General features: G+C 41.4%; 1 protein-coding gene across 2 annotated transcripts in view; it reads left to right on the forward strand.

Annotated features, from left to right (window-relative positions):
* The window catches only part of LSM14A (LSM14A mRNA processing body assembly factor), an 81,761-nt gene that overhangs the window by 36,588 nt on the left and 19,729 nt on the right, over positions 1-25,444 (forward strand). Inside the window, exons 4-8 of one of the 2 annotated variants that reach the window (XM_080645788.1) lie at positions 9,125-9,247; positions 15,817-15,993; positions 16,267-16,332; positions 24,527-24,709; positions 24,812-24,986. In XM_080645788.1, coding sequence (XP_080501914.1) covers positions 9,125-9,247; positions 15,817-15,993; positions 16,267-16,332; positions 24,527-24,709; positions 24,812-24,986 — 724 coding nt within the window. The remainder of the gene's footprint in view (positions 1-9,124; positions 9,248-15,816; positions 15,994-16,266; positions 16,333-24,526; positions 24,710-24,811; positions 24,987-25,444) is intronic. The other variant, XM_080645789.1, reaches the window with a different exon arrangement.

The following is a 25,444-nucleotide window of genomic DNA, read 5'->3' on the forward strand; positions in this document are numbered from 1 at the left end:
TCTCCAGTGCACATGAAACATTCTCACCCAAGGATTTCTTTTTGTTGTTGTTTTAGAAAGAGAGGAAGGGGGAGAGCAACATCTATCAGTTGCCCCCCAGGGACTGAACCCTCAACCTGGGCACGTGCCCTGACCGGGAATTGAACTGGTGACCTTTCATTGCAAGGGACAACACTCAGCCAACTGAGCTACACCGGTCAGGGCAAGCACTATATTTTTAAGCTAAAATAATTCTTATGTGTGATGACTAGGTCATTATTAACTTTAGTGATTTACCACCGACGCTTAGAAAAAATTATCTCACAATAAATCAAGAAGCAAAGCAACCATGGCATGCTGTTTAAGGCTCATAATACTATTATGGGCAGATGGAGGAATATTGGCTGAACAGCCAGACAGATGGATATATTTTATTTTAACTGGTTAAGTCAGGGGTCCTCAAACTTTTTAAACAGGGGGCCAGTTCACTGTCCCTCAGACCGTTGGAGGGCCAGACTATAGTTTAAAAAAAAAACTATGAACAAATTCCTATGCGCACTGCGGGCCCGGGACGAGTCGGCTGCTAAGCAGGACAGGCAGTGGCACCCGGCGGGCCAGATAAATGTCCTCGGCGGGCCGCATGTGGCCCGCGGGCCGTAGTTTGAGGACACCTGAGTTAAGTAGTCAAATCATATTGCTTGACGATTCTCTTAGGTCTCCAGTGTTTTGTACAGATTAATTTTTAATTGAGTTTGATGAATACCTAGAAGGCATGCTTATGAACTTCACAGTTAGCATAAAGCGGAGGGTTATTTCATGCATTAGAGCTAACAGACTAAAGGATTGTTAAAGATGTACTTTAGTAAAGTGTGAAAGAACAGAGATTATCAGACTGATTTAAAAAAAAAAAAAAAAGATCAAGCTATATGATGTTTACTAGAAGCCCGGTGCACGGATTCGTGCATTGGTGGTCCCTTGGCCTGGACTGCCAAGGGGTCCTGGACATCCCCTGAGGGGTCCCAGATTGTAAGAGGGCACAGGCCAGGCCGAGGGACCCCATTGGTGTATGATCAGAGCCAGGGAGGGACTATGGGAGGGCTCCAGGGCGTGCCCGGCCCATCTCGCCCAATCCCAATTGGCCAGACCACAGCAGCAAGCTAACCTACTGGTCGGTGCGTCTGCCCCCTGGTGGTCAGTGCGCGTCATGGCGATTGGTCAAATGGTCGGACACTTAGCATGTTAGGCTTTTATTACATAGGATTATATAGGATGAGAGATGCACTGAAAGACAGAAACATATCACACTGATAATAAAACTGTTAGGTAAGTGAACATCAGACAAAACAGCTTAAAGATGAGGAGTACTAGCAGAGATAAAGAGTGATTCTTCATATTGGCACAGAGGGCAGGCAGTTCATCAGGAAGTTATAACCTAAATGTTGTGTGTAACTTTTATAAAAATAGAATACCCAACTATTGCAGAAAATAGATTCTTTTCAAATAAAAACAGACCAGTCAATGGGATAGATCAAATCCTGGGCCATAAAACAAGTACATTAAATTCAGAATGATAGAAAGCATTCATGGTATCTTCTCAAGTCACAAAGAAATTAAATTTGGAATTAATAATGATAACTTGAAAATATCCAAATAATTGGAAATTGAGAAAAGTTGCAAATCATTAATGAATCAAATAAGCAATCATATGGGAAATTAGCAAAAAAAAATTTTTTTTTAATTTAAAGTTTATAAAATGAGACAACTCTCTTAGCAGTGTGTTTACAGATACATCTCCTAGGGCAAAGGAAACTAAGGAGAAAATAAACAAATGGGAATTCATCAAAATAAAAAGCTTCTGCACAGCAAAGGAAATCATCAACAAACTGAAGAGAGCCCACTGGATGGGAGAACGTATTTGGCAATGATACATCTGATAAAGGGTTAATATCCAAAATATATAAGGAACTCATACAATCCAATTAAAAGGAAGACAGATAATCCAATTAAAAAATGGGCAAAGGACCTAAATAAACACTTCTCCAAAGTGGACATACAGATGACCAAGAGACATGAAAAATTGCTCAGAGTCACTAATCATCAGAGAGATACAAATTAAAATGACAATGAGGTATCACCTCACACCTGTCAGAATGGCTACCATCAACAGATGACAAGTGCTGGCAAGGATGTAGAGAAAAGGGAACCCTAGTACACTGTTGGTGGGAATGCAAAATGGTGCGGCCATTAGGGAAACAGTATGGAATTTCCCAAAAAAATTAAATATGAAACTCCCATTTGACCCAGTGGTCTCACTTCTAGGAATGTATCCTAAGAAACCCAAAACACCAATCAGAAAGAAAGTATGCACCCCTATGTTCATAGCAGCACAATTTACAATAGCTCAGGTCTGGAAATAGCCCAAGTGCCCATCATTTGGGGAATAGGTAAAAAAGCTGTGATACATTTATACCATGGAATATTATGTAGCAGTAAGAAAGAAGGATCTCTTACCCTTTGAGACAGCATGGAGGGACCGGAGAGTATTATGCTTAGCAAAAATAAGCCAGTCAGAAACACAGGTACCACGTGATCACACTCATGTGGAATTTAATGAACAAACTGATGAACAAAATAGATCCAGAGACATATAAGCATAGAACAGACTGCGGAATCTCAGAGGGAAGGCAGGGGAGGGAGGGTGGATGGGAAATGATCGACCAAAGAACTTGTATGCATATATGCGTAACCCATGAACACAGACAATAGAGTGGTGAAGTCCTGGGGTGGGCGGTGGGGGGTGGACTAGAAAGGTTAATGGGGGAGGGAAGGGAACATATATAATACTTTCAACAATAAAGATTTAAATAAATGAAGTTTATAAAATGCAGCATACCAAAATTGACATTGAGCTTAAGCATTGCTGCTGACGGAAAATTTCATGCCTTTAAGTACATATATTAGAAAACAAGAATGTTTTAAAATCAGTATTGTAAGCTGCCAGCTTAAGCTAGAAAAAAGAAAATTTAGTCCAAAAGTAGCAGAAGGAAGAAAAAATGTTAAAGCAGAAAACAAAATAATAGAAACAAGCCAAAATATATATAACATCAACAAAGCCAGGAGTTGGTTCTTTAAAAATTTTCATAAAATTAATAAGCCCTTATCAAGACTGATCAAGACAGACCTAACCAGTTTGGCTTAATGGATAGAGCTTTGGCCTGCGGACTGAAGGGTCCCAGGTTCGATTCTAGTTAAGGGCATGTACCTTGGTTGCGGGCATATCCCCAGTAAGGGGCTGTACAAGAGGCAGCTGATCGATGTTGCTCTCTCATCGATGTTTCTAACTCTCTATCCCTCTCCCTTCCTCTATGTAAAAAAATCAATAAAATATATTAAAAAAAAAAAAAAAAGACTGATCAAGACAAAAAGGAGGACCCACATCACCAATATCAGTTGGTTTGGAGCGTTGTCCTGTACAACAAAATGTTGCAGGATTGATCCCCAGTGGGTCGGGAGGCAACTGTTCAATGTTTCTCTCTCACATTTCTCCTCTCTCAAAAATCAATAAACATATACTTGGGTGAGGAAATTTTTTTTTTTTTTAACTGAAGCCCTGGCCTGGGTTGTTCAGTAGTTAAGAGTGTCAGCCTGCACACCAAAGGGTCTCGGGTTCAATTCCAGGTCATGGGCATGTTCCTGAGTTGCAGGTTCGCTCCCTCCCACTTCCCTCCTTTCCACTCTCTGAAAAACAGTGCAAAAAAAAATATCCCCAGGTGAGGATTAACAACAAAAAAACAAAGAGTAGACATCACTATAGATCCTAAAAGAATATGAAAATATTGTGAATAGTGTCAATAAATTTGACATCTTAGGTAAATACCTTGGAAAATAAAACTTTCCTAATCTAACATAACAGGAAATAAAATCTCAAAGAAAAAAGCTGTTGAAGAAATTGAAACTGTAATTAACAATCTCTCACAAAGAAAATTCTATACTGTTTTCTTTACTGATAAATTCTACCACTTAAGGAAGAAATAATTTTACCAGTCTTAACACAAATTATTTGAGAGAATAAAGGAAGAGGAATACTTCCTAACCAAATAACTGTGGCAACCTGATGATGTCATTACAAGAAAAAATATTACAGCTCACCATCTCCCATGAACACACATGTAAAAGTTCTTAACACAATATTAGCAGTGGAAGCTAGCAATTCATAAAATGGAGAGTACATAATGACAAAGTCAGGTTTATCTCAGGAATGCAATGCTGTAATTCAACACCCATTTATCAACTACTAAGAAATGGGAGGGAATCCTAAATTTGATCAGTGAAATGAAAAAGCTTACATAATGGTGAAATAATGAATGCATTTCCTTTGGGGTAAGGAATAAAAAGCAAAGGCAAATTTGTCTCAATATTTTATTTAATGTTGTAGAGGCCCTCAATTCAATAAGGCAAGAAAAAAAAAGATTTAAAGAATGAAAAGGAAGAACTAAAAGTCATTATTTGAAGGTGACATGATTGTATACATAGAAAATGCAAAGGGCCCTGGCTGGTTTTTCTCTGGGTAGAGCATGGGCCTGCGGACTGAAGGGTCCCAGGTTCGATTTTGGTCAATGGCACACGCCTGGGTCTTGGGCTCGATCCCCACTAGGGAGCGTGCAGGAGACAGCCAATCCATGATTTCTCTCTCTCTCTCTCTCTCTCTCTCTCTCTCTCTCTCTCTCTCTCTCTCTGAAATCAATAAAAAAATATTTTTTAAAAGAAAATGCAGCCGAAACCGGTTTGGCTCAGTGGATAGAGTGTCGGCCTGCGGACTGAAGGGTTCCGGGTTCAAATCCGGTCAAGGGCATGTACCTTGGTTGTGGGCACATCCCCAGTGGAAGGTGTGCAGGAGGCAGCTGATCAATGTTTCTCTCTCATCGATGTTTCTAGCTCTCTATCCCTCTCCCTTCCTCTCTGTAAAATATATTTAAAAAAAAAAAAAAGAAAATGCAAAGGAACATTCAAACCACTAGAATGAATACGTGAATTTAGCATAGTAAGGAGATAAGTGGTAAATGTACAACAATCAACTGTAAACCCATGGACATGGACAATGGGTATTGAAGGCCAAGGGATGGGGAGGCGGTACCAGGTAGAAGGGGACAAATGAGAGAAATCTGCAATAGTGTCAAAATTAAAATTTTTAATAAAAAGGTAAAATAATGCCCTGGCCAATGAGCTCAGTGGTTAAAGCATCAGCCCTCCCACCGAAGTATCGCAGGTTCGATTCCTAGTCAAGGGCAGATACCTGGGTTTCAGATTCAATCCCCAGCCCTAGTTGGGGTGGGTACAGGAAGCAACCAATCCATGTGTCTCTCTCACATAGTGTCTCTCTCTCTCTCCCTCCCTCTCTCCCTCCTTACACACCACCCCTCCCTCACCTTCCACTCTAAAAATCAATGGAAAAAATATCCTCTGGTGAGGATTAAATGAATGAATGAATGAATAAAGTCAACTGTATTTCTACTTGTATGCTATGATTATATGTATGTGTATTCTAGTACAGATGGGTTGGCAAATTATGGCCTGTGAACCAAATTCAGCCTCCTATTGGAACACAACAACACTCATTTATTTACATGTAGTCTATGGCTGCTTTTACAATACAAGGACAGAGTTGAGTAGTTACAACAGATCATATGGCCTGAAAAGCCTAAAATATATTAACTATCTGGCCAATTACAGATAAAGTTTGCTGACACCTGATTTAGAACAGATTATTTGGAAGTAAAATGTAACATGCAGCACAGCTTACAATAGCATCAGTAACATCAGGTGCCAGTAATGAATATAACAAAAGATATTTTTAAACCTCTACAACAGTAATTTTCAGTGGAGGGGAATTTTACCTTCTATCCTCAGGAGACATTTGGTAATGTGTGGACACATTTTTGGTTGTCACAACTGGAGGCTACCACTGGTATCTAGTGGGTAGAAGCCAGGGATACTACTTAACATCGTACAATGCATAGGACAACCCCTCACAACAAAGAATTATCTGGCCCAAAATGTCAGTAGTGCTGAAGTTAAGAACACTGCTATACGTCGGCCTGCGGACTGAAGGGGGTCCTAGGTTCAATTCCGGTCGGGCACATGCCTGGTTGCGGGCTTGATCCCCAGTAGGGGGTGTGCAGGAGGCAGCCAATCAATGATTCTCATCATTGATGTTCATATCTCTCTCTTTCTCTCTCCCTTCCTCTCTGAAATCAGAAAAAAACATATATATTTTTTTTCATTGGCCTGTGGACTCAAAGGTCCTGGGTTTGATTCCGGTCAGGGGCACATGCCAGGGTTGCGGGCTCAATCCCCAGTAAGAGGTGTGCAGGAGGCAGCCAATGAATGATTCTCTCTCGTCATTGATGTTTCTGTCTGTCTCCCTCTCCCTGCCTCTCTGAAATCAATAAAAAAATATATACATTTTTTTTAAAAAAGTACACTGCTCTACAATGAAAACCACAAAACATTGCTGAGAGAAATTAAAGATCTAAATCGATGGAGAGTTAATCCATGCTTATGGCTTGGAAGATTCACTATTTTTAAGATGACTTTTTCCCCAAAATTGATTTACAGGTTGAACATAACCCTGATCAAAATCTAATCAGACATTTTTAAAATAGCAATTGACATGCTGATTCTAATATTTATATGGAAGTACAAAACCTAGATTAACAAAAACAGTCTTGAAGAAGCAAAAGCTTTAGATTGTTACTCAATTTCAAGATTTACTATAAAGTTATAGTAATCAGAACAGTGAATTATTGGCACAAACACATCAGGAATAAAGAAATAGACTCACTTAAATCCTGATTTAAAATAAAGATGGCCAGTGTGGCTGAGCATCATCCCATGCATCAGAAGGTTGCCGTTTCGATTACAGGTCAGGACATGCCTGCTTTGCCGGTGGATCCCCCAGTAGGGGATGTGCAGGAGGCAGCTGATCGATGTTTCTCTCTCCCCCTCTCTAAAAATCAATAAAAATATTAAAAAGTAAAATAAAGATGCCAGTGCAGTACAGTGCAAAGGGGAATATCTTTTTTTAAAAATTGATTTGAGAGAAAGACATCGATTTGTTCTGCTTATTTTTGCATTCATTGGTGGTTTCTTGCATGTGCCCTCCCTGGAGATCAAACCTAAATTTGGTTCACAGGCCATAGTTTGCCAACCTGTCTGTACTAGAATCAGCCTGCAGACACATGCAGGAGGCAACCACTGTGTCTTTCTCACATGGATGTTTCTGTCTCTCCCCCTCCCTTCCACTCTAAAAATCAATAGAAAAAATATCCTCAGATGAGGATTAACAACAACAACAAAAGATGAATGGATACACTTCTGTGCAGTAGACCCGTGAAAAGGAAAGTGATGAGAGAAGAGGTAGACAGATGAGAAGGCCATATAAACTGAGGTGTGTAGGTAGTTTGAACTTTTATCTTTAGAGCAGTGGAAAGCCATCAGCATTGTAGTAGTAAGATTATATTATAAAATATTATTTTGATTACCATTTTTAGATTGGATTTAGGGATGGGAGAAGGACTATAGAAATATTTATATTTTGTTGTACATGCTTCCTAGAGAAAACCTGCATAGATTAAATAGTAAGAAGAGAGCACAGCATATGAAAATGTAATGATTGCCCTGGCCGGTGTGGCTCAGTTGGTTGGATGTCATCCTGTGCACTGAAAGGTTGCCAGTTCTGTTCCTGGTCAGGGCACATGCCTAGATTTGGGGCTCGATCCCCAGTGGGAGACGTGTAGGAGGCAGCTGATTGATGTTCCACTCTCACATCAATATCTCTCTCTCCCTCTCCCTCTCCCTCTCTCTAAAAAAAATCAATAAAAATACATTTTAGAAAGAAAAGTTGAATGATTCATGAGTACTGTAGGAACTTAAGGAAGAAAGAAGATTGACATAAACTAGTATAGCAAAAAATTAGGTCCTTTCTAGGAATTTATTACTTGCACTAATGGCCTGGTGCATGAAATTCGTGCACATTAAAAGGAGATTTTTAGAGGAAATATTTTAATATTGCTGTTTGCCCTTTCCCTATAATAGAAGTATTAGAGATGAAAGAAAATTAGTAAAATGTATATGAAAATCTTCCTCCTGTCAGAAGCCTAACCGCGGCGCCTCAAAATCGCGCAAGACCCAGCCGGCCCACCCCCCCTTGTCAAGCCCCACCAGGCGGGGACACAGCCTCAGGTCCCCCATCGAGCCCTGCCAGGCAGGGGGGCGAAGCCTCATGTCCCCGGGCGCACACCGGACAGGGGGCGCAGCCTCAGGTCCCCCAGTGCACCCTCAGGTCCCCTGGCCTGGTGCCCCTGGTGCCACGGCTGGGGACGCGGCCTGAGATCCCTTGGCCCAGCGCCAGGGCAGGGGCCAAGGCCTGAGGTCCCCCATCAAGCCCCACTGGGCGGGCGGGTGTGGCCTGAGGTCCCCTGTCAAGCCCCACCGGGCGGGGGGGTACAGCCTCAGGTCCCTGCTGATTGCTTGTTAAGGCTCGTTTCAGGAACTTGGCCTCCACTGTGGGCGCCGCCAGCTTTGTGACAGTCAATTTGCATATTCCCTCTTTATTAGATAGGATTACCAAAGCTCTTGTGGTTGCTTCAGGCAGATTGCAGCCCCCCACAGTGCCATCCTGAGTAGAAGCATTAAAATGGACTGATGTCCATTGTTGCCTTGGAGATGCTGGGAAAGCACATCATAGACCTATCTGCTGATTTGGCTATTTGTGCAGATACTTGGAATTAAAATAATTGAACCTTAATGTTGATGTAGAATGTACCATTTCTGCTACTTCTTTATCTCATGTGGGTCCCTGCTATACCATCCACATAACTGCTTATGACAGTATTGCACGTTAGAAAAATTTTTGCATCTAGGATGCTGGATTATATATATAGCATGCTTTTTTCCTGTATAGTATTGTCAAAGATTTCTCAAACTAATTTTTGTTACACTTTCATTAATTTCCAGCATTATTAATATGTATAAGTGATACAAGAGCGTGATGAAAATTATCACTAAAATGGCACATTACTTTATATAACTAAAAGGTTTAAATTTTTAAAAAAGATTTTTTTGTCATTACAATAATCTCTTTAAGCTGGAAGCTCCTTGACATCCTTTGGAACAGAAACATCAAACAGCGGTACCCTGTCCCAAAGTAGTGCAGTTGGTTCTGCCTTTACACAGGATACAAGATCTGTAAAAACACAGTTATCTCAAGGTAAGCTGTCTTTTTCTTTCATACATTTTCATTCTAAACTTATGTACTGGTTTTATCTTTCTCTGAATGTAAGAACTTTTGCAATTTGCAATGACCTGTATAATTTTTATTTGGTTCTTCGAAATTTTTTCTAATTGCTGTTGCAATAAGTATATTGTTGAATGACTTCCACTATTTAGACTTTTTCCAGTCTTAGATCATAAAACTGAAGCAGTGACCTTTCTGTAAGTTTGACAATTTTTTGCAAAGCAAGTATAATATAAATTGTATGATTATACTTAAATCTATCAAATTAATCCTAGAGTCACCACTGAAAATGAACTCTCCTTGATTACTTTAAAATAACAGCTGAAAAAAAACAAACTATTCATTATGCTCTTGCATCTTTCTTAGCATCCTCACAGGATCTAGAGCAACGATCAATGGGTGTACTGCAAGAATTTTTAAATCATATAATACCTGACTATTTAGTCAGGGGCACAGGCCTGTTTTCCCTTAAATTGTCAAATGAGAAAAAAAAATGACAACAGCCAACACAACAATAGCCATCTGGTATGAATGAATGAAAATTATACAGTACCTGGGTGTTTGTTTTTTTGTGTTTTGTTTTTTTCTCAGATCAGCAAAACATACATTTATTTTTGGTGTGCCACAGAATTTTGGTAATTAGTTTATGTGTACCATGGGATGAAAAAGGTTGAAAACTGCTGATCTAGAGCAATGGTTCTCAGTGTAGACCACCCACAACCAAATCATCTTGAGTGCTTAAAACTGTAGATCCTGAGAACTGCTACATCAGAATCCTTCTAGGGTCAGCATTTAATAAGCTTCTTAAACTATCCTGTTCTTATTCTTTTTGAAATTATATTTTTTCCCTCACCAAGGCTTATAGCCTTCAGTGGTCCCAAGATTCCATATCTATTTTTACTTGTTGCCAAAGTGAATGTTATTAGCTCATTGCTTTATATAGATGTTTACTTTTAAATAAAACAATGTAAAGTCATTTCAGAAAGATGCCATAATCACAGGACAATATTTTAAAAATCTATTGAGAATAAAATCAAGCTAATGCTAAACATAATCTTTCTTACTGTAGATATTTTGAAATAGTTGTAGTTACTGTTACTCATTGATTGAAAATAATTTTTAAACATTCTAAAGATTTGTTATAGATGAATTAGAAATATAAGTAAGCATAAGGAAAAAATTTAAATACCCACAATCTCTACCCAGAAATAACAAATATTTATGTTTTGTTGTACATGCTTCCAGACTTTTTTGTAGGTTAATTTAAGTGTGTATTTGTATGTATGTGTATTAGTTTGTTATTTTAGTTATTAATCTTTTTAAGCATTAGTTTCCTAAACTATAAAATGGTACTTTACTGGTAACTAACAGAATTATTATGAGGATTAATTTTTTTAATGTATACAGTGCCATTAGCATCATAGTATCATAGTACCTAGCACAAAGAATGTGATCAGTAAATGTTAGCTATCTTAATGAATAGCCTACATTAACCTTAATATGGAAGCACCAGAAGAATTCTTATTAAATCATAAATAAGGATGCCTGTCATCATTGCTATTCAGCATTGTTCTGGAATTTTTAGCTAAATCTGGAACACGTGAAAAAGAAATGAGGCATAGTTATTAAATTAGCATTATTTGTCAGTGCTATGAATTACTACTCGGAATTAAGAATTCACTGAATAATCTAGAACTAATAAAAGACTTAAATTACAAGGAAAATATAATGTACAAAAGTCAATCATTTTTCTAAAACTTAACCCACTAATTATATAATGGGGTTAAAAGATGATGTTCACAATAATGAGAAATTATGTAAAAAATACATAACAAGAAATAAGACCAATTTCTATGTTGAAAACAAAATATAACAGAGGGACCTAATAAGATAATATAATTAGAGAATTATTTTATTCCTAGATACAGAGATAAAGTATTGGGAAGTCTTTACTTGTCATATTACGTTTATTGTAATTTCAATAAATTTAAGTGGAATGATATGAGAACTTAATAAAACAGATACACATGCTATCTTAGAAATAAAAGTATAGTTAGACATAGCTAAAAAATAAAAAGCAGTGAAATAGGGCTTTCCTACTCAATAATGTATTCATAAAATAAAACAGTACAGGAATAAATTAATAGATGAATGGAATAAAAATCAGGACCAGATCCAAGTATAAATAAATAATCTATATATATAAAGAGCCAGGGTCCGTAGCATCCAAAACGACCAAACAGATGACCGAACACCGCTGCAGCAACCCAGCACTGACTGCCACCATTGCAGGCACGGCAATACAGCACTGACTGCCAAGGGGGCTGCAGATCAGGCCTGGAGAGAGAAGCAGGGTCTGATCTGCAGCCTCCATGGCAGCTGTTGATCAACCCTTGCCTCTCTTCCTCTCCGGGCCTCTCCAGCAGCCGCCGGGGCTTCTGATCAGGCCCAGAGATAGGCCCGGAAACGCTGACTGGCATAGAAACTGACCAATCAGAACCAAATCTGGGTGAACTGCAAGAAGCCAATGGCTCCCTAAGAGGCGGGGCTTTTGGCACTGACTGGCATAGAAACCAACCAATCAGAACCAAATCTGGGTGAACTGCGAAGGCAGAACCTAGGATGGGGGCTGAGGAGGGGTTTTAAGGGCAACAGCTGTTTGGTGTAAGAAAGTAGTTCAATTTTTTAATGACTGGTTTGGCAGTATAGTGCATATGGCTGGCTATCAGTCCAGATATAGGGATTATGTATTTTTTTCTGCCAAGTGCTTCTCCTCCTGCTGAAAAAGGCTTTAACCCCATTTAAGCAATCCTATCCTATGTAATCTGTCCATACTAATAAAAGGGTAACATGCTAATTAGACCGGGTCGACCGGCCATCTTCCGGTTGTCTGACTTCCTTCCAGACAAAGCCATGGTGGTGGGGGCCAAGGCAGAGGCAGTTAGGGGTGATCAGTCCAGTGGGGGAGGGCAGTTGGAGGCGAGATCAGGCCATCAGGGGAGGGCCATTGGGGGCGAGATCAGGCCTGCAGGGGAGGGCAGTTGGGGGTGAGATCAGGCCAGCAAGGGAGGGCAATAGGGGGCAAGATCAGGCTGGCAAGGAGGGCAGTTAGGGGTGAGATCAGGCCAGCAGGGGTGGGCAGTTAGGGGCAATCAGACAGGCAGAGGCAGTTAGGGGCGATCAGGCCAGTGGGGGAGGGCAGTTGGAGGTGAGATCAGGCCAACAGGGGAGGGCCATTGGGGGCGAGATCAGGCCTGCAGGGGAGGGCAATTGGGGGCGAGATCAGGCCAGCAAGGGAGGGCAATAGGGGGCAAGTTCAGGCTGGCAGGGGAGGGCAGTTAGGGGTGAGATCAGGCCAGCAGGGGTGGGCAGTTAGGGGCAATCAGACAGGCAGAGGCAGTTAGGGGCGATCAGGCCAGCAGGGGAGAGCAGTTTGGGGTGAGCAGGCAGGCAGAGGGTTTAAGGGCAGTCAGGCAGGCAGGCAAATTAGCGGTTAGGAACCAGCAGTCCCAGATTGCGAGAGGGATGTCACCAAAGGGGTCCCTGATTGGAGAGGGTGCAGGCTGGGCTGAGGCACCCCCCCCTTCCCGTGTACAAATTTCATGCACTGGGCCACTAGTTAGTATATGATAGAGGTATTATTTTTTAAGTTAGAGAAAGGGCAGCTGTTCAATAAATGATATTGGGACAGACAACTGCCTGATCATTTGGGGGAAATAACTAGATTCCTTCTCTCTTACTTAGGACTGAATTAAATTTTAAATATAAAATTTTTAAAGTACATATCTATATATATAAAAGCCTAAGCGAACGAACGACCAGTCATCCGGTCACTATGACGTGCACTGACCACCAGGGGGCAGACGCTCAATGCAGGAGGTGCCCCCTGGTGGTCAGTGTGCTCCCACAGCGGAAGCACTGCTCAGCTGACTGATGGGCGCCAGGTGCCGGGCTCACAGCTGGCGAGCGCAGCTATGGCGGCACGAGCCTTTCCTGCCTCCACGGCAGCACTACCAAGCGGTGGCAGCAGGCACAGCGGGGCCGGGATGAGCAGGAGCAGCGCGGCACCTGGCCTGGGCTCGGGTTCCTCCCCGGCCACCTGCCACTTCGCACACTACTACATCCCTGCAGGGATCGGGCCAAAACCAGCAGGCTGAGGGACCCCACTGGTGCACGAATCTGTGCACTGGTCCTCTAATTTATTATAAGAAAGAGGTATATTTACATAAAGAATGGCAGTCCTGGCTGGTGTGGTTCAGTCACAGGTTCAATTCCCAGTCAAGGGCACATGCCTCCTGGGTATTGAGTTTACTCCCCATCCCCTGGTTGGGGTGAGTGCGGGAGGCAACCAGTCTCTCTCTCTTTCTTCCTCTCTCTCTCTGTCCCTCCCTCCCTTCCACTCTCTCTGAAAAGCACTGGAAAAAATATCCTCTAGTGAGGATTAACAAAACAATAACAAGGCTGATATTACCTTGGAATCTACATTTTTTGCCAACGATAATTTCTGAATTTTACAAAATTAGAACATCTAGAATTTTAACTGTGATATCAGTATGTGAAGATAGCTCAAGGGGTGTGTTTTTATTATGCTGAAATGGCTATTGTATATATTCCTAATAATATGTCTAGTATCACCTGTATTTCCCTGTTTATAACAAAATTGCCATTGTGACTAGTAGGTTTTAATTACAAAGTATACAACAAGTGAGATGTTGCTGTGATTGCCCTATCACTTGTGGTTCTTTAATACTTGTCATAGGGTCTTTTCTCAAAGAAAAACCTGATAAAGTAAATTTTATAAACTTAGAAGAATATAGTATTGTAACATTAACTAAACAATAAGATTTTCAAAAAACTTAATACTTATTTTATAAATTAAATCCCTTTAGAAGATCATAAGTGATTACAAAATGTCCTCTGATAGGCCAAAACTTATATAAACCTCCATGATTTCCCAGTATATACGGTGTTTCCGCTAATTGCAGAGTAAACTTTGGCATTAATGGCTGGAAATGGTACACATTTGCAATTGCATACTTTAGATAACCATAATCTTCGGGACTGTCCTATATAATAAAAGCCTAATGTGCAAATTGACTGAATGGCAGAACGACCGGTGGAATGACCGGTTGTTGTGATGTGCACTGACCACCAGGGGCAGACGCTCAACACAGGAGTTGCCCTCAGGCCCCAGGCCAACCAAGGCAGGTGCCAGCGGGACCTCCCCCCGCCCCATCGCCCCTCCAGTCACCCCACAGATCGGCTCTGATCACTGGTCAGGAATTTCGTGCATTGGGCCTCTAGTTACTAATAAATGATCCCTGAAGCATCCAATAAACAACAACCAATGCTTTGTCAGCACTCACTGGTTCACCAATTGTTGACATTTGCAGCATATATGATAATTTTTTATTTTTATAAAATGATCATAATTTTTTTTTTTAAACAAAACATTTTGGTGCAGTATCATGAGATATGAAAGCACCTTGAACAGAGATTTATCACAAACATAGGGACAAAAAATATGATGGGAGCACCTGATGTTGCATTATTCTGTTCATATTGTAACCATACTATGAAGCTCTGACCTCATAAAAGGAAAAATGGAATTTGTAAGTACAAAACCTGTATTAAGTAAATATTTGACAAGAGATGTTTTAAATGGCAAGGAATTATTATCACTGCTGTGGAATTACCTGAAGGGTTTATTTGTTGCTGGCCTTTTTGTTGTTGTTAATCCTTACCTGAGGATATTTTTCCATTGATCTTTTAGAGAGAGTGGAAGAGAGAGGGAAAGACAGAGAAGCATTGATGTGAGAGAAACACATTGATTGGTTGCCTCCTGCATGTGCCCTGACCAGGGCCCAGGCCGGGGAGAAGCCTGCAACCAAGGTACGTGCCCTTGACCAGAATCGAACCTAGGAAGTGTTGGTCTGCAGGCTGATGCTCTATCCATTATGCCAAACCAGCTAGGGCTGTTGCTGGCCTTTTAAGTATTGATGTTTAATTTACCCAAGCCCCTAAGGTATTGAAGAACTTCACCTAACTTTCTAGTTCTTTATTTATAATAGTAATTTATTGGAGATAATATCTTTAGATATAAAGGTATCACTTTAGACATCTTAAGAAAGTACTGAAAATATTAAAGCTTCTGGAAATAATGGCTTAAGTATCAATAGAATCTTGTGGTTATGGTTATTGGTATAAACCTGCATCTGACCAACAGCATGATCTTTGATAACATTCCTGGGGAATCTTGTACCAGGCAGAAATTTTTGAAAAACTTACTTAAACCTTATTTCAATAGGTAGAAATACAGACAAAATTCCAGAGTATTTTGTTGTTGTTGTTGTTTTAACTAACCTAGTGACCAGCCCACTAAAGATAATCAGTTTTAAACTCTGGTCTAGTCAGTAGAAGAATTCAAGTTTGTGCTAAGGATTTGAATTGGTAGAAATAAAACAAGACATTTTTTTAGCGTCTAGGTTATTTTGAAATCCCCAAAGGATAGGGTAGTTTCTTATCTTTTGGTTACGTTTTAGGTCGTTCAAGCCCTCAGTTAGATCCTTTGAGAAAAAGCCCTACCATGGAACAAGCAGTACAGACCGCCTCGGCCCACTTACCTGCTCCAGCACCTGTTGGGAGAAGGAGCCCTGTATCAACCAGGCCTTTACCATCTACCAGCCAAAAAGCAATAGAGAATCAAGAGCACAGGCGAGGTAGAACTTTAGCTATTTACTAATTCCTTAATTGACTCATCAACATTTTCCATTCACCTTATTTTCATTAAAAAGATAAACTTTATATGAATGATGGATCCTAGAAGGTTTAAACTGAACTTGGTAGAATGTTCATTCTTTCAAATTTGGCTCAAAATAGTGATGGGGGGTATAGATTTGGAGGGTTTTTTGTTTTGTTTTCTCATTTCTAACTTAACAGAAAATTTTGATTTTTGTGTCCTGAGTTAATTTGTTATTCTGTATGTCTTATAGCTGATATACACAAAGTTTCAAGACCAGAAAATGAGCAACTCAGAAATGATAGCAAGAGACAAATAGGTAAGTAACTTGGATTTAAAAGTCATATTCTATGCTTCTCGATAGAGAGAATATTTGAAATGTGTGGTGAATAATTGCTATAAAAAAAATGAATTGTGGCCCCAGCCAGGTTGCTCAGTTGGTTGGAGCATCATCCCTTGCACCAGAAGGGTTGCAGGTTTGATTTCCAGTTACGGCGCATACCTGGGTTGTGGGTTTGATCCCCAGTAGGGGTGAGTACAGGACACAACTGATCAACATTTTCTCTCTCTCTCTCTCTCTCTCTCTCTCTCTCTCTCTCTCTCTCTCTACCCCTCTCCCTCTCCCTTTCCCTCTCCCTCCCTCCCTTTCTAAAAATCAATAAAAATAAAAAATATCGTTGGGTGAAGATTAAAAAAAAAAGGAATGGCAAGCATTGGTAGCTAGCTGTAGCATGGGAGTTTCATTGTGGTAGCAGAACAGGTTTTTTCTTCTTTAAATATTTTTATTGATTTCAGAGAGTAAGGGAGAGGGAGATGAAAGAGAATCATTGATCAGCTGCCTTCCTGCACCCCACCCTGGGGATCGAGCCCGCAACCCAGGTATGTGCCCTGAGTGGGAATCAAATCATGACCTCCTGATTCATAGGTCAATACTCAACCACTGAGCCATGCCTGCCGGGCAGAACACTTTTTTTCTTAATTTTTGGTGTTAGTTAATGCAGATCTACCAAAAAATGAGTACATGCAAAAACTGTTGAAATCTGAATGAGATCTGTAATGTAGTTAATTATATTGTGCCAGTGTCAATTTTCCTGGTTTTGATAATGTACAGTAGGTAACTAAAACGTTAGTTTTGGAGGGGAGGCTTGGTGATGGGGCACGTAGGACCATTTTTTCAGGGGGTTTTTTGTTGTTTTGGGGGGGTGTTGTGTAATTATTTTAAAATAAAAGTTTTTTTTTAAGCATCATCACATTTCTGAAATAAACCCTGCTTGATGGTAGGCGACATTGTATGGCTTTCTCTCTTGTACTATTTTTTGTATTATTTTTTACTAGAGGCTTGGTGCACGGATTCGTGCACCAGTGGGGTCCCTCTGCCTGGCCTGTGGGGATCGGGCTGAAACTATCTCTCTGACATCCCCTGAGGGACCCTGGATTGCGAGAGGGCATAGGCCAGGCCGCGGGACCCCACCAGTGCACGAATCCATTCACTGGGCCTCTAGTATGCATATAAGGTCTTCGGTTAATCTCTTCCCGCCCTCCCCCCATCCCTCTGAGATTCATCAGTCTGTTCCATGTTTCCATGCCTGTGGTTTCTGCTCCTGCATTGAGCATCTACCCTCTGGTGGTCAGTATGCATCAGAGCTATCGGCTGGTCGGCCAGTCCCTTAGGCTTTGAGAGAGAGAGAGAGAGAGAGAGAGAGAGAGAGAGAGAGAGAGAGAGAGAGATTTGGTGCATGAAATTCGTGCATTGGAAGGTGTCCCTCCACCCTCTACAATCTGGGACCCCTCACTCCTTATTGCACGCCTGCTTGCTGCTCCTTAGCACTGCTGTGGAGGCAGGAGAGGCTCCCACCACCCGGCTTCTGGCTGAGCGGCACTTCCCCTGTGAGAGCGCACTGACCACCAGAGGGCAGCTCCTGCATTGAGCGCCTGACCCCTGGTGGTCAGTGTGCGTCATAGCAACTGGTCATTCCACTCTAACAGTTGCTTAGGCTTTTATTATGTAGATAGAAGTTTTTGTGTCAGTTTCATATTAGCATTATAAAAAAATTTTTTATGTTTTTAAGAATAGAATTATCTGTACCTTAAAAGTTTGACATTTTTACACTGGCTGGTTTGCTTAGTGGTAGAGTGTCGGGCCTCAGAACAAAGGGTCTCCGATTCAATTCCCGGTCAAGAGCATGTACCTCAGTTGCAGGTTCCCCAGGCCCAGGGACCTGTGCAGAAGGCAACCAATTGATGTGTCTCTCTTATCTCAATCTCTCTCTCTCCCTCTCTCTCTCTCTCTCTCTCTCTCTCTCTCCCCCCTCCACCCTTCCTTCCTCTCCACCCCCACCCCCTCCTATCTCCCATCCATGCTGTAGAAATCAGTGCAAAAAAATATCCTTGGGTGAGAATTTAAAAAACAAAAGTTTGACATTTTCTCATTTAAATTTTTTATGCCTTGAACCTTTTTTTGAAGTAATTGTTCAAGAACTTTAACTTCCACCTGGCCTATGTGCTCAGTAGTTGAACTTCTACCTGTGAACCAGGAGGTCACAGTTCCCAATCAATGATTCTCTCTCATGATTGATGATTCTATCTCTCTCCCTTCCTCACTGAAATCAATAAAAAATATATTTCTTTAAAAAAAGAAATTTAACTTCCTTTCATAATTATTGATTTAATAAGATTGTATACTTTGTGTTTTGTAATCTATATTATTAATCCCAAATTCACCCATTCTATTAGCAGAAAACAAATTATAATTTAAAACACTTCCAAATTAAAAAATTAAGGCAATGTGTAATTACCTTGCTCAGATAAGAATGGAAAGTGATCTTTAACTTAGTTTTTAAAAGCTAGATATATTTTAAATGTATAAGCACCTCATTTGTCCTATACATTTTTATGCGGGGTTTTTTTTTTATGTGCTATGAGTCATGGTACAAAGTTTCTGTTTTGATTTACTATATTCCATCTTTTGTTTGTTTTATCCTCACCTGAGGATGTTTTTTTTTTTTTCTATTGCTTTTCAGAGAGAGGAAGCGGGGGGAGGGTAGTGGGGAGGAGACATCAATGTGAGAGATGCATCAACCCATTGCCTTCTGCGTGCGCCCCGATGGGTGGGGGGAGGCGGAGAGTGAACCCAAAGCCCAGGTATGTGCTCTTGACCGGAAATCAGACCTGAGACCTTTTAGTGCACAGGCTGTCGCTCTAACCACAGAACAATGCTGGCCATGGCTATATTCCACTTTTTTAATTTGGAAAAAGACATAACCCGTTTCTAAAAATATTACTATACTGCGTCATTTAAAAATTACATAAAATAATAAATAAAAGTATCTTTGTTGATTTTTTTTAATCTTTATTGTTCAGATTATTACAGTTGTTCCTCTTTTTCCCCCCAATAGCTCCCCTGCACCCAGTTCCCACCCCACCCCATGCCCTTACCACTGCCCCCACTGTCCTCGTCCATAGGTGTGAGATTTTTGTCCAGTCTCTTCCTGCACTCCCACACCCCCTTCCCCCTTAGAATTTTCAGTCCACTTCCTTTCTATGCCCCTGATTCTGTTATATTCACCAGTTTATTCTGTTCATCAGATTGTTTAATTCACTTGATTTTTAGATTCACTTGTTGATAGATATGTATTTGTTGTTCATAATTTTTATCTTTACCTTTTTCTTCTTCTTCCTCTTAAAGAATACCTTTTAGCATTTCATATAATCCTGGTTTGGCTGTGATGAACTCCTTTAGCTTTTTCTTATCTGTGAAGCTCTTTATCTGCCCTTCAATTCTGAATGATAGCTTTGCTGGGTAGAGTAATCTTGGTTGTAGGTTCTTGCTGTTCATCACTTTGAATATTTCTTGCCACTCCCTTCTGGCCTGCATAGTTTCTGTTGAGAAATCAGCTGACAGTTGTATGGGTGCTCCCTTGTAGGTAACTAACTTGTTTTTCTCTTGCTGCTTTCAAGATTCTCTCTTTGTCTTTTGCCCTTGGCATTTTAATTATGATGTGTCTTGGTGTGGTCCTCTTTGGATTCCTTTTGTTTGGGGTTCTGTGCGCTTCCTGGACTTGTAAGTCTATTTCAGGCGTCCTCAAACTACGGCCCACGGGCCACATGCAGCCCGCCGAGGACATTTACCCAGCCTGCCAGGTGCCGCTGCCTGTCCTGCTTAGCAGCCGACTTGTCCCAGGCCCGCAGTGCACATAGGAATTTGTTCATAGTTTTATTTTAAACTATAGTCCGGCCCTCCAACGGTCTGAGGGACAGTGAACTGGCCCCATGTTTAAAAAGTTTGAGGACCCCTGGTCTATTTCTTTCACCAGGTGGGGGAAGTTTTCTGTCATTATTTCTTCAAATAGGTTTTCAGTATCTTGCTGTCTCTCTTCTTCAGGCACCCCCATAATTCGGATGTTGGTACTCTTGAAGTTGTCCCAGAGGCTCCTTACACTATCTTCATATTTTTTGCTTTTCTGGTTGGGTGTTTTTTGCTTCTTTGTATTTCAAATCTTTGACTTGATTCTTGCAATCCTCTAGTCTGCTGTTGGATCTCTGTATATTATTCTTTATTTCAGTCAGTGTATGCTTAATTTCTAGTTGGTCCTTTTTCATATCCTCGAGGGTCTCACTAAATTTATCGGCCTTTTCTAGAAAATTCTTGAAAAACCTTATAACCGTGGTTTTGAACTCTATATCCAGTGTTTGCTTTCCTCCATTTCTGTCATTTGTGATCTGTTTCTTTGTGTCCACATTTTGGCTGCTTCCCTGAGTTGATAGAGTAGCTTTGTTTGCTAGGTGTCCTATAGGGCCCAGTGGCTCAGCCTCCCCAGTTACCTGAGGTGGACACTCTTGGTGCACCCCTTTGTGAGCTGTGTGTGCAGTCTTATTGTAGTTAAGCCTTGATTGTTGTTGGTATCACTGGGAGGAATTTGCCTCCAGGCCAATTGGCTGTGAGGATCAGCTGTGTCTATGCTGGGAGAACTTCTGTGCTGCAGACACCCTTATGAGACAAGACTTGCTTCAGTGGGGCTTGGTGCTCACTGAGTCTGTCCCCTGAGTGTGCCCCTTATGGATCCGAGGAGTTATAATCTATATGGTCCCACTCTGACCCCTGGGTACACTGGCTCTTGGATCTCCAAGGAGGTGCTAGTTTAGCCTCTGCCTGAGGCCACCCAGCAGGAGCTACAGAGAGATCTTCAGATTCCTCTTCTTTGGGTTTTGGAGGTGCCCTGATGAGGCCCAGCTGTGAGGCAGTGCAAGCTGCTGTGGGGCCTTGGGCCTTTTTTTGGATGTTCTGGGTCTCACTGACTCAGATGCAGTTTGTTAAGTAAGTTTAGATTTCAAAGGACCAGGCCATTCATATGCAAAAGCCTCTGCGCTCAGCTTGGATGGGGCGGAGTCTCAGGGTGGAGCAGACAGCAATGGCTTCCCATCAGCCCTGCCCTAAGAGGCCCCTGGGTCTCAGTGTCCCTTGGTAATCGCTGCAAGCACCTCTGAGAGAAAGCCGCCCTCAACTTCCGCCTGCTGCCAGACAGTCCAGTTTCTCCCCATATGAGTCTAGGTCCCCAGAGTCTCGCCCAGAACTGGAGTTCAGAGCAGTCAGGAGCTTGTGTCTCCCTCCCGGTTGAAAAAGCCAGCCATGTACTCAGTTGCCAGCCCTCTCCATGCACGCTCCTCCGTACCTCTGCACTTTACTTCCACAGCTCCTGTGAGTCTCAGTGTGCTTTTCTCTTTCCTTCTAGTTGTAGAATTTCCACTCAGCCAGCCTTCCTGTGGTTCTGGATGATGTCCGTTTTGTCTTTTTGTTGTAATTTTGAAGTGGTTGTGCGAAGCAGCAAGTTCAGGTGTTTACCTATGCCACCATCTTGGTTTTAAAAAAGTATCTTTCACTCTTCAAAATTCATCACCCGAAACTCATTAACAGAGCAGTGGATATTCTTTAGATTTTTTTTCTTCAAATTTTATACTTAAAATCACCCACGGTTATGTTTATTGATTTGAGAGACAGATAGACATCAGTGTGAGAGAGAAACATCAATCTGCTGCCTCCCTTACATGCCCAACCTGGGATCAAACTCACAACCTTTTGGTGTAGGGGACGACACTCCACCAACTCCACCCAGCCAGGACAAATTTTTTTTTTTTTTTTTTTAAAGACACAAAGATCATGCTGTACTTCCTGGCTCATAGCCAGGGCCTTTTTAATAGTAAAGTTTGATGTTTTCAATATCCTGCTTAACTAGATTTAAGTGTCTGCATATGCTGCTGGGGGTTTGTGCTTTGTTTGCTCAGACTTGGGCAGTTTGCCAAACTTCAGTGAACACAAACCTGTCTTACTCTGTAGTCACTTCCAATCTTTGTCAGTATGTATTAAAGATTACACATAATTCTAATCATTGAATACATACTGCTTTGTGCTTTGTATGTTTCTGTTAACTCATATCAAGTACTATTCCATATTCCTGGTTGTTTTCTTTTCCTTAACAGTTTCTCTTGTGTTGGATATGTAGGTTCTCACGTTTTCATTATAATTTATAGTGCTTTGGTATTGTTTTATTATACCTTACTAGAGGCCCGGTGCACAAATTCATGCACCAGTGGGGTCCCTCAGCCTTACCTGTGGGATTGTACCGAAACCAGCTCTCCGACATCCCCCAAGGGGTCCCAGATTGCAAGAGGGCGCACACCAGGCCAAGGGACCCCACCATTACACATTCAGCGCCGGGGAGGGACATGGGAGGTTGGCCACCTGGAGAGGGACCCTGGGAGGGCTCCAGGGCGTGTCCGGCCCGTTTCACTCAGTCCCGATCGGCCGGACCCCAGAAGCAAGCTAACCTACTGGTTGGAGCGTCTGCCCCCTGGTGGTCAGTGCATGTCATAGCGAGCGGTTGAGCGGCTTAGCATATCATTAGCATATTACGCTTTGATTGGTTGAACAGCAGACTGCACACTTAGCATATTAGGATTTTATTATATAGTATAAATCCTGTTATATTATAGAGAAAGACTAGGTATAGGAAGACTTGAATAATATGGAGCCACTTAGAGCGGAAACAATAAAGTTGGAGTAGAAAGTGTTTGGAATGGTTGACACCTAGTGCTTCTTGTCTTTTGTGTTATTTATAATGTGGCAATAACACCTCCATCTTGCAGTTTGTCCTGATCCGTGTTCATTTCTTTTTCTTACTCTAAATCTTGGTTCCTCTGATCCTTTCCATAAAAGGCTTCCTAAATTTTGAGACCTCACAATGTATTTGGTACTCTGTAGGTATCCTATATAATAAAAGCCTAATATGCTAAGTGTCTGGTCGTCCAGTCGTCCGTTCAACCAATCAAAGCATAATATGCTCATGATATGCTAAGGCCGTTCAACCGCTTGCTATGACATGCACTGACCACCGGGTGGGGAGACAGTTGTCCTGTAGGTTAGCTTGCTGCTGGGGTCCGGCCAATCAGAACTGATCGAGATGGGCCAGACACACCCTGTAGCCCTCCCATGGTCCCTCTCCAGGCTGGCCAACCTCCCACATCCCTCCCTGGCCCTGATCGTGCACCGGTGGGGTCCCTCAGCCTGATGGCAGAACGACCAGTTGCTATGATGTGCACTGACCACCAGGGGGGCAGATGCTCAACGCAGGAGCTGCCCTCTGGTGGTCAGAGCGCTCCCACGGGGGAGCACTGCTCAGCCAGAAGCCGGGCTCACGGCTGATGAGCGCAGCAGCATTGGCGGGAGCCTCTCCCACCTCCGTGGCAACGCTAAGAATGTCAACTGATGGCTTAGGTCATCAGTTGGACATCCCCCAAGGACTCCCAGAGTGCGAGAGGACGCAGACCAGGCTGAGGGACGGACCCCTCCCCCCCCAAGTGCATGAATTTCATGCACCAGGCCTCTAGTAAGGAATATAAGTAAGCAAAACATAGTCCCTGCCCTCAAGGAGTATACAGTAATTTAGTACCAACATCTCCATAATTGTTTGGTTGTGCACTCTCTCAGCTATATATATGAGTGTGGACCTCATAAATATAAATTCATGTGTGCTGTTTATAAATTTCATGTGTGCTATATATTAAATGTCAGTGAAACTTCATTTCTTTTTTTATATAAAAATATAAATATAATGTATAGAGACTTGTAAGCATTTCTGTTGTTTTGTTGTTGTTGTTTTATACATATATACACACACACACACACACACATATATATATATATATATATATATATATATATATATATATATATATATTATTAATTTTTACAGAGAGTAAGGGAGAGGGATAGAGAGTTAGAAACATCAATGAGAGAGAAACATCGAACAGCTGCCTCCTGCACACTCCCCACAGGGGATGTGCCCGCAACCAAGGTACCTGGTTGATCAGAATCGAACCTGGGACCTTTCAGTTCCCAGGCCAACGCTCTATCCACTGAGCCAAACCAGTTAGGGCAGCATTTCCGTTGTTGACCATTCAATATAAAAACCATACTGATGACTTCTGTCTTAAACCGGCTTACTTCTTTATTTCTATAGTTCCAGGTGCTCCTTCAGCTCCAAGGAGAGGGCGTGGGTGTCATCGAGGTGGCAGGGGAAGATTTGGTATTCGGCGAGATGGTCCTATGAAATTTGAGAAAGACTTTGACTTTGAAAGTGCAAATGCACAATTTAACAAGGAGGAAATTGACAGAGAGTTTCACAATAAACTTAAATTGAAAGGTGAATTTTTATTTTTCTCCTCAGAAAATATTCTTATTTGACTTGTGAATCATTGATGTTTAGTACAGGTCTTGACTTTTATGGTATGTGGTTGTTTTTCAGTGGAAGATAAACTTGAGAAACAGGAGAAGCCTGTAAATGGTGAAGATAAAGGAGACTCAGGAGTTGATACTCAAAACAGTGAAGGAAATGCAGATGAAGAAGATCCACTTGGACCTAATTGCTATTATGACAAAACTAAATCCTTCTTTGATAATATTTCTTGTGATGATAATAGGTACTGTCTTTTAAGCTGTTCTTAAGCTTTTAGGAGGTTGATGTGTGAAATGATTTCTTTTCTTTTCTTTTTTTAATGATTTTTTATAATTTCACAAAGTTTACTAGTAATGAATACTTAAAAAATATCTGCCCTGGCTGGTATGTTCCATAGTTAGAGCATTGGACCACACACTGAAGGGTCGAGGGTTAGATTCCCTGTCAAGATCTAGGGCTCCTACCTGGGTTGAGGTTTGCTGTGTAGGAGGCAGCCAGTCAATGTGTGTGTGTGTCCTCCTCTCTTCTCCTTTCCTCCCTCCCCCTCTCCTTTCCACTCTCTCTGAAAAGCTATGGGAAAAAAATATCTTCAGGTGAGGAGTATAAAAAAAAAAACAAAAATATCTAATGACAGCAATTTTTTGATGTTTTATTTTGCTAAAAGAAAATAATTGAACGAAAATTAAAATTAGTGATTAAACA

The sequence above is a fragment of the Plecotus auritus genome (genome assembly GCF_963455305.1).
Source record: "Plecotus auritus genome assembly, chromosome: 10".
Classification (NCBI taxonomy): Eukaryota; Metazoa; Chordata; class Mammalia; order Chiroptera; family Vespertilionidae; genus Plecotus; species Plecotus auritus.